This window comes from Crotalus tigris, unplaced genomic scaffold (assembly GCF_016545835.1).
Source record: "Crotalus tigris isolate CLP2741 ecotype Arizona unplaced genomic scaffold, ASM1654583v1 scf7180000017551.9496454, whole genome shotgun sequence".
NCBI lineage: Eukaryota > Metazoa > Chordata > Lepidosauria > Squamata > Viperidae > Crotalus > Crotalus tigris.
In genome coordinates this window covers 9,424,884-9,435,284 of record NW_024096469.1, presented here as the reverse complement: position 1 = coordinate 9,435,284, position 10,401 = coordinate 9,424,884, and the positions used below count along the sequence as shown (strand labels likewise).

The window sequence follows — 10,401 nt, the reverse complement described above, 5'->3', positions numbered from 1 at the left end:
TAGATAACTGCAAGAGAGAATGCAGCTGACAAATGAATGGGCGATGCAAGCCATTCATCTTTTTAGCGCCGATTACAAAAGAAAGAGCCCCCACCCGTAATCCCATCCCTTCACCGGAATCTTCCTCCGGATTAAGTGGGAAATAAGGGCGCCCGGCTAAGAGTTAAGAAACTAATTATGTTATCGATGGCACCGTCAAGTCTTCCGCTCTTCGGCTCCTGCACTACAAAAATCGCGGCTCGGCTGTCGGGAGCGCATTCTCCCGGCTCAGTCAGGCGACCTCCGCCTTTCTTTCCACGCCGGCCGGCCGGCAGGGAGCGACGGAGAGCCGCGCAAGCCCCAACTCAGCCAATGGTGCGCCACCGAATCAGCCGGAGGAAGCTTCCCGCGCCCCCGGTTGTTTGTGTACAGTTTGGAAAGATCTCCAGGGGACTCGAAACACCAGGAGGCAGGCGAGGAGAGGCGGCGGCCGGCCACAAGCAGATCCCTGCACGCCGGTCCCAGATGGAGAGCGGCGGAAGCGGCGGCGGCGCCCTCAGAGGGGAGACCCAGCCCGGGCGCCCGCTTGCCAGCTGTCTACCCAAAGGGACGGGGGCGTAATTGGGTTAGGGGATTCCAGTACTCGTTGAATGGCGGCGCCCAAACACCTGTCATTGGTTTCGCGGGGATATTTAACCTAGCTCAGAGCAGAACCCGCTCATAACAAGATCCAAGAGTCCCGTGAATCCGGCAGTGCGCGGGGGATCCACACGTGCTGTAGCTTCGCTTGCCCGAGCCCGGGTTATCGGGTGACCCTGTTACAATCATGAAGGAGACGAGAGAGTCCAAGGATCAGCAGCTCACGGTGAGTGGAAATGACTTCTCGCCTCTTTCGGGCAGCAAAGCTAGGGAGACCCAAAAGAGTCGGACTCTAACTTCCAGGGTTCCCAGCTAGCATTACCAATAAAAGCAAGAAGCTGGCGGCGCTTGAGAAAGAGAGCCTGCAAAGCCTTTGCGGAACTAACTATTAGAAATTGGAGAGGAACATGTAACGGGGCTTTCATTAAAACTGTTCATCCTTCCATTCTAGTGGCCGGAAGAAATGGGATTATATGATGTGTTTGTCAATAAGTACACAAAATATGAGAATAGATGATTATAAGACTATTCTGGATATAAGGGACCTGTCCCAACTCAAGAGTGATCTGGCCTTATCTGTTTCCATCAACATATTCTGTCCCATAGATTGGAAGAGCAATATACATAAAATTCAATTAAATCTTATGCTGTAGAGCAGGGCTTTTCAACCTTTTCACCCATTGTACCACTTTTAGGATATGGCAATATCCAAGTACCACTAGTCACCTAGCAAGGTGTCAAAAACTTGATGACCAAAAAAAAAAAAGGAAAAAAGTGATAAAGTACAGGTAGTCTTTGACTTACAACAGTTCCTTAGTGACTGTTGAAGTTACAATAGTACTGAAAAACGTGCCCCCCCCCAAGGCACAGCCGAGCAAGACACCTGCCTGCAGCGCTCTTCCTCCTGTCCAAGGTTTTCATTGTTGTGAGGCATTTCTGTTGAGGATTGGCAGCAGGGGTGGGGTTGGGGGTGCTTAGTTTTTATTCCCCCCATCTGCAGGGTGGTTGCTGCAGGTTTTGATCACTTCACATGATCCTGGGACACTGTGACCATCGTAAATAAGAATCAATTGCCAAGCATCTGAATGTAAATCACAAGACCCTGGAGATGATGCAACATTCTAGCTGATTGGTGCTTCTTCAGGGCTCAGTAGAAGCACCAGGATCAGTGCCGCGCTCCAGCTGGAGCCTGGTGTTTATCCTGGTGCTTCCGCTGAGTCCTGACAGCCCCGAAGAAGTGCTGATCAGCTGGAAAGCGGCACTGATCCTGGCACTTCTGCTGAATCCTGACAGCCCTGCAGCTCCAGCCATCTCTCGCTCAGGCTTGTGCGGTGCTGCCACCAGTTCAGCTCATTCTCCTCCTCCCCCACTATCACTTTTCTAGGATGATCACGTACCACCTGCCAGGTGCCAATGTACCACAGGTGGTACCCCTACCACTGGTTGAAAAGCCCTGCTGTAGAATGAAGTGCAGGTACCAATAATATCCAACTCAAGAGACCAATATTGGCATTTTCTCCATATTGTGATATTTTGTTACCTAGATACAGTTGTTTGGATTTTATTGGCTAATCAATGTTCTCTGTCACTACTGTCAAAAAAAATGGGACTCGGTGACATTCAGCTTCTTTGTTTTAAAGTTTCCCCTAGCTGGGCCCTTCAAAAATAGTGGGTGTTTTCTGATCATAATTCTGTGTTCATTGAATGTATATTATAAGCACAATGTTAATTGTACAATTTTATCTTTATAAATTGATGCTCAGATAAGAAAGGGCTGGTCAGATTCAATGTTGCTGTCTTATACAGGTTATTATTTTTTGCATTTTTAGTACATATAGTTGAACAATATGAAGAAAAATAAAACAGATTTCCACTCCCTGGAACTTCCAGTGTAAAATAAAGCAGTTATGGGAGGCAGCAGAATCTAGTAGAAATATGAATGGAAGGGATGTGTAGTTAGCCTTGATTGCTCACTGAGTTAAAAAAGAAGAAGTATAAATTGGAAATAGCGATCACTTGCTGAGAATGTATGTAGCTTTTTCAAGCATGGTTTATAAGCTGTGTTGCACAATTTAAACTACTCAGTGACCATTTAATAAAAGTTGTATGTAAATATTACACATTAATGTGCAATTAAACATTCAGTGCAAGGACAACATTTGCAAAGCTATTTTGAAAATATATTGCATTGAAATAGAAATCTATTGTACTGGAGCATTAGAAGTGATTTCTTTTGTCATCAGTGCTATGATTGGAGGGTGGGTGGAGAAAAGTATATGAAATAGATTGCAAAAATGAAAGAAGACTCCTTAAAGAATCATTTCAGAGCTGCCAAGGTACTTGTACAACAAGAAAGAAATCTTCCTTGGAGAATGAATCCATCATATAAATTTTGCCTTGCTTCACAAGGAATAGTTTAATTGTCTCTGAAATCAACAGTGCCATGGGATGTGTATCTGACCCCCTCATTGCAATTTTTGAACAACTCTGAACAGATATTATAGAATTGCCAATGGTGAGCGAAGTTAATCGTTGTGGTTTAGCAAATTTTGGATGATGGCCAAAAGTTCCCAATTTCTACTCAAGCAACACGAGAAACAGAAAGCAAGATGTTTTTCATGGATTCAGATCCTGTGTTAAAATTCATCTCAGGGTAACAGATGAAACCCTGCTGATAGAACGAGGGAGCTGTGCATTGGAGTTCATCCCTTTGTGGTCTGTATGGGAAACAGTGAAGTCACTAAATCTTTGGAGGCTTTAGAGATTGAATGGAATGAATCTCGTAGGCTGACGTGGCTGTAGCTGGATATGTTGTTCCAGAAATGCTGCTGTCCAGGTGGTGTTTCCTTTCCTCCCAAGGAAAAAGCTTCTCATTGTCTGTTTGCAGCTACCTGCCAGGGCCTCAGAGAGACACAGATGATTCTTCGCTCTGTAGTGATAGACAGACTCAGGTGAGGCACACTGGGCAGGGAAGAACGTGGGAGTTGAAGAAACTCTGCTTACACTTTGGGCCTTGGATGGCCAGGGCGCGGAGATTGAGGATTTCCATGCAGGTGCTCATTTTTGTCTCTGTTGTTCTTTGGCTATTTCACGAATAGTGAGATACTTCAGTCACTCACCCATCTTCTTGTATTTTAGGTGGCACTTCGCATACGGCCTATCAGCATGGCAGAGCTGGAAGAAGGAGCCACACTCATCGCTCACAAAGTGGATGACCAGGTATTGTGAGAACCCTTTCTGGTAAATGGGTAGAATTTAGCTGAGCCTCATTTTATGAGCTGATCTTTGAAGTTAGAATTAAAAAGAATTTCTGGAAATGTTCCCCCCTCACACATGAGGGAGAAACATATTTCATTTGTTTAAAAATTCACATCAATGCAGTATGATGCAAGTCTGAAGTTCTGGTTCAGATTTTAAACAGGAACCGGTAGCGAGGGGAGACATTATGAATGAACATAAAGCAAGTTTGTTGGGTCAGCACCCTCTGATCGGAATCGCAGAGATGAAAAAAGAAAAGGTATTCTAACCAGAAGTTATTCTATTCAGAGCTCAGAGTTACCGTCTAGATTTTTTTTTTTTTTTTGCCACTGTCTATGCTGGCAAGGCTTAATAGAATAAAGTCCAAAAGCTGATAGTAGATTTGCCTATCTCAGCATATACACAAAAATAAAAATGCCTTTATTATAGATCTCTGACTATGCATCCACCTAACCTGCTGCTGTATACTCGGATTGGCAGCAACCAGGTCTCAGGCAAATAAAAGGCAGCATATAAAGGATAAAAGCTTATTCTTTGAACTGGAGTTTGAAGGAAATAACTTGCCATCTGTAACTTTCAGAAAGCTTACTTTTTCGCAAGTGATATGTTTTAGGTAGCTTTCCTCTTTATCTCTGGGTGGCTGTCAAGCTTGTTTGAAGTTCTTCAGAGCATGGATGTTAAAGGCTGATTCTCACTTTCTTCAAAAACTGAACTTGGCTAGTTGAGGCTCTTCTTGGCCACCAAAGCTCTCGGAAATATATCTTATTAGCATCTGCTAAGTAGCCTTGCTCGGTTCCCATTTGCTGAAGTCAGGAGGGAAATTAGTATGTTGATTAAAAGGATATATTTTCTCTTCTCTTGAGAACTAATGAGAAGAGTTGACTATGATTGACCCAACAAGTCTGACTCCTGAGACGGAGACAGTCTCCAGTGAGAGCCATGATGTTGTATTTATATGCTATATTTGTTAGGGTTGAGAAATTACCTCAGAGCTGAGCTTTTGTGACATAGTTTTTGCAGGTTTGGGGATATGAGTTTTGTAAGCGCACTTTGTATTTAGTGTACTGAATTGATAGTCAGACAAGCCCATTGTGGGTGTGCCATGGCATGCTGATTCTAAATATCTTAAAAACAAGTTTTAACTGCCACTGTTGGACCTTAATCAGATCATATCAATCTTTTTTAATCCCTTAGAATCTGTTGCTTTCCCTCTCCTCCATATCTAGCAAGCTAAATGTGGGGATTTTGACCCAATATTTAGGGAGGAGGGACAAGCTGAATCCCAGTTACCATGAAGAGGAAAAATTAGACTAAACTATAGATTTTAATGATTGAGATTAAATTGTAGATTTTTGTTTGAGATAAACATTTTTGGCTGGTTTTGTAGGTGCAGTAATAGATTAAAACAAAGAATATTGCGTATGCTGATTGAGTTCCTTGTAGAAGAGAAAGTGAGTTAGGCAGTTGAACTAAAGTTTGTCATTTAAGAGTGAGGATAGTTTTCTGATACCTTGTCCATTGCAGAGGGCCAGAGCATTTTAATAATCTACTGCTAAGATTTACAGGTCAAAACTATGTGATTAAATTTCTGGCTCATAGAGGCAACATGTCATGTTATATAGTCTTACTACAAATATATACGTAAAATAATCAGAAATAGAATGGAATTAAGCAAAGGGAGCATTTTAAAAATCTAAAAGATACCAATAAAAGTACCAGTTTCTCCAAACAGATCAGACCTTTTTATACTCTTAGTTAGGCAATCTGTTAATTAGGAAAGTAGATGAATAAAAACAACAACAAAAATAAACAGTAGATTAAATAAAAATGCTGGCAATTGAAAAAAATAAAAATTGCACAGATGTGTTAGATGACTCAAATTTAATGCTTTCAGAAGATAGCTAACTGCAGTTAGCAAGATGCAGAATAATGTAATGTTATATTTTATTGTTTTCCAAACTTAAGATTTATGACTAGTGCAAATGATCAGTCATCAAAAAGGTAGCTGTTCTAAATGACATCATCCAGATATTTTATTTATTCATAATGAAACTACCACAGAAGAAATTAAAGATGGAGAATTGCCATGAAGTTTCAGTTCTAAAGAATCAGAAAAAATACAGTTTTAAAATTAATTGGCATGTTTATAACATGCTTTCAGCCACATTGATGTATTCAAGAGTTTTTTTTAAATCAAAACATTGCAGAATATTCTGATTAGTTATAGCTTCCCATTGTACTTCCACACTGTTTGTCTAAGATTAAACAGATAAGTATGGGCCATCATGGAAATAATTAGCAAAACTGATGGTTGTGAGGTAGCCCAAAGTTTGGGGCAAGTCTGAAAGTAATGAATCAAAGATAAATTGATATCTTAGCAGGCAAATATGTAACAATTCCTCCAAGATATTCAATTATTGTGCCTTACAGTACTATTTCCTTGGCTCTTTGACCAGTGTATGTGGAGGAGGGGAGGGAGTTTCTGTGACAACATTATGAAAAGAAACCATGTAGATCTTTGTTGTTGTTTTAAGAACAGGAGCATGTAGTTAAAAAAAGAGGCAAATTTGAATTGATTACTATAGTTATTTGTGTACCCCTATTAATACAGTGTGACGGGGTTGCTTCTTATTTTTTAAAACTAAGGTTGTCATGGAGACAGCTTTCTCACTGCCCCATCCAGCTGAGGACAATGCTTTATGGACCATGCCAGCAAATTGTTTACAGGAGTGATTTGTTGTCATGACAATAAGGTATTGGATTCAAAACAGGGTTGGTATTAAGCAGTAAGAAGGAACAACATCAGAATTGCTTCCGGGCCTGATAGCAGGAGTAGATATACAACCACATCCCTGTCTGGAGCTGAAGTGCATTTCCTCAAGACTAATGCCTTTTAGTCTGGCCATGAGCCCGGACTTCATTTTAATCAGTAGTAATTTTCAGGGCCACAAAGTAAAAGTTACCAAGCAGTCTTTGTTGGTGCTTGCCAGCTTCATTCCAAGGTGTCAGAACACATTTAACACTATATCTACAGTAGAAATTATTTCCAGTCAAGTGGTATCAGATTCCCTTTTCCAAATTAAGAAAATATGTTGGATGTTCCTCAGCTTGGTCTTTCTGTTGCTTATTTTATCACTATATCCGCATAAAAAGAATAATTAGTCCTGTTCAGTTTATGATTTTTTAATATGCACATTGCCCTCAAGATTAACACATTTGCTCAACTTTTATATGCATTAGTATCCATGAACATGCATAAGTCTTTTTGTATTCATTTTTATATATGCAAAATGCCTTATTCCATACTTCATTTAATTTTGGTAGACAATTGTCCATAAACTGAGCCATTTGATTAAAATACTTTTTAATCAAAGAATGAAATCACACCAATTGAAGAAGTATAAATACCAAAGAATAATTGTACATTAGTTTTAGAAGCACAAACTATATCAGTTAATATGAAAATACAAACCTAATGAATTATTTTCCCCATCCCTAATAGCAGAAAAGATGCCCAAATTCTAATGTGCAAATACATTTACTTTCAGGCATAAGAGTAAGAATTATTCATGTAAGTAGGAGGCTATCTAGGGTTGTGGAATTCCACATTTTGATCCTTTGTTAACTTAATGCTTTGAAAATATTATTAATCACTAAATGATTTTAAATATATTAATGAATAAAATGTTGAAATTATTTTACTCAATAGAAAAAATACTTCCAACTTATTTAGAATTTTCTGTAATGATCTCAGTTTTAGCTGAGATGGACTTGTATTTGTTTGCAAATCAAATTATTCCAGAAAATTGGGGAGCAGCCTTGGTGTCTATCTGCCCAATAAAAAACATAGCTGAGACTCTATAAATCTGTCTGAAGCACTTGCCTCTTCCTAGATTGTATGATCAGTTAGAAAATCTGATGGATCAACTTCAAAAAGACAGATCTGCTCCATTTTCATACCTTTGAGCAAAATATCCCATCCTTCCGAGATCGGTAAAATGAGGGCCCAGATTGTTGGGGGCCACATGCTGACTTTGTAAACCACTTAGAGAGGGATGTAAAGCATTGTGAAGTGGTATATAAGTTTAAGTGCTATTGCTATTGATGAGAAGACTGCATTGCTAGAATGCAATATAAAATCTATGTCACAAATATTGTGAAGTATCTATTATGTAACCTGTATATGTAGGTGTATGTGTAAATTTTAGTATATTAAGATTAATTGGTAATTATATAATCTACAAATATATAGTTTGCTTGGTTTTGAAAAGTTGTTTCTATGGGTTAAAAGCTGCACCAGATTTTTGAAGTTTGCAGATTGCATATGGAATCTTTGGTTTCACATAGTTGTCAGCTACAACTTATGGGGCAAGAGACATTGCAGTGTAAATGAGCTGAAGGGGGGGGGGGACAGAAGTAGTTGCATGAATCCTTTGCTTCATATTATTTATTGTCTGCTAACAATATCCTTACTATTTATATTAGAGAATTGTCCTGAGAATTGAATTACATGCAGTGAATAGAAATTAAGTTATTCTACTTTCTCTATGTACAGTCAATTATTATTAAGCCTTCACATGAAAAGATCAGTTTCTCAACCCCTCAGGGCTTTCTTTGGTTCCTTTCTACTGTTCGTTTTTGAAATGCAGGTGCCCTACTTGTTTGAGTGTTTAGCAATATATTCCCTGCCAAAGATGCTTTCTCTCTTTTTTTTCCCCATTTAATCATGTCAAATTCTCAGAGATTGCCTGAAGAAGTCTCTGCAGCTTTCTTGGCAAGCTTTTTCAGAATGGTTTGCCATTGCATGCTTCCTAGGGATGAGAGAAAATGACCAGCTCAAGATCACCTTAGGTGGCTTATGCCTAAGGTGGAGCTAGAATTCCAAGTCTCCCAGTTTCCAGCCTGATGCCTTAACCACTGCCATAAACTGGCTCTTACTTCTCTTTAATGGAGCCTTTTATCCATTACAAAGAAGTGCATTATTCCTTTTCATGCAGCAGTGTTGCTCTTGAAATCCTGTCCTTGGCACACCTGTGGTGACAGAATGAAATGAATCTCATGGAACAATGTTTAGCTTCAGATGAAAACTAAAGCAGCCTTGGATCCCTTTATCAAGAACAACTCTCTCCTTTCCCTTTTCAACTCTCCTCCTTTCCGTCACTTTGTACAATTCCATCTCTCCTGTTCCAATGGCCAAGGGAGAGGGACCAGTTGTACTGTATAATAATATCTGGTTGGGATTTTCAGCCATTCTCTAAAACTCAGCTGGGCTGCTTAGCAGCATGTTTTTGTGGGGCTTGGGGACTCAAAAAGAAATTTGGTAGCTGTAAGTTATCTATTACCATCTTTGTAGCACAAAATCTATAACAAGAGGTATTCAGCCCAGCCAAATGTTTAAGCTCCCTCCTTTAACATATATTAATTCATTCATACTTTAAATCAGGTGATGGTTATTGAAATGCTATTTAGTAGCTCTTACTGTAAATAAAGTGGAGCTTTTGATTATTTAAACTGATTATTTCTCTTTGTTGACTATAGCAGTTATTAGGCTATATTATAAAATATTGGGGAAGTCCCAGTATATCCTCCATAATAATTTACCAGCTACACCTCTCCTCCAGGGAGTGTAAGGTATTGTTCCTCATTTGCTTCACATATCTGATTTGGAATCTTCACAAGAATTGAGAATCCTTGTGAGATATTTTTAAGACTAAATAGTATCATGAATTCAGGTTTCTACAATACTCTTCTGAAGTCTAACCACTATGTTCCACCGTTCTTGTGCTTTTTTTAAACCAGCCTCTCTGGTCCCTAGTATTAATGATTGTCTTACAGAGAGTCCCTTTAAAGGCTCTTGGAAATGGTGAAACCCAACCCAATGTCGCTATCAAAGGCAATTTGATCTCTATATACACAAAGACAACAGGCTGTGCTCACAGGGTGTAAGGGGGAGGGGGAGACATGCTGACATCTGCTATGTCTTTAGTAGCTGATTTTATAGCAGATATCCAGTTCTACGTCACCGCTGTTTAATCCTCAGTGAAAGCACTCAACCTCTACCAAACATAGGCATAGAATCGATTTCAACAGCTATTGGGGATATTACTGGAATAAACCTTATGATAAGAATCTAAGAATTCTTTCCAAAAGATCAGCCACAGCCATATAGGAAAAGTTCCCAAGTTTTAAATATATTAAAATTTACATTGTATTGTATATTTTGAAGTTTCACTACAAAATACACAGTAAATATGCAGCATTGATAGAAACCCCAACTGTGCATCAGGAAGTCACTTGTGTCCCATAGCAACACTGTTGACCCTCCAACTTAAATGCATGCCCTCGTCTTCCTGCCCCCTCTCACTCTCTCTCATTGTTGATCTTGTTGGAGTTAAGCCTAATAAACAGACACTTGATCAGTAGTGCCCCCTGGCTAGTATGGACCTGTCCTTTCTGATATTCCAGATTAAAGTTGACAGGAATTAGAGCAGCACAAAAGAAAATTAATTATCCCTAAAAGGATTG

General features: G+C 39.5%; 1 protein-coding gene across 3 annotated transcripts in view; it reads left to right on the top strand.

Annotated features, from left to right (window-relative positions):
* The first annotated feature begins 394 nt into the window (after positions 1–394).
* KIF19 (kinesin family member 19) overlaps positions 395–10,401 on the top strand; it is a 47,752-nt gene continuing 37,745 nt past the window's right edge. The window contains exons 1-2 of one of the 3 annotated variants that reach the window (XM_039346800.1): positions 395–844; positions 3,757–3,837. In XM_039346800.1, coding sequence (XP_039202734.1) covers positions 806–844; positions 3,757–3,837 — 120 coding nt within the window. In that variant the 5' untranslated portion in view covers positions 395–805. Of the gene's footprint in view, positions 845–3,460; positions 3,672–3,756; positions 3,838–10,401 lie in introns of those variants that run through there. The other 2 variants (XM_039346789.1, XM_039346796.1) reach the window with 2 other exon arrangements.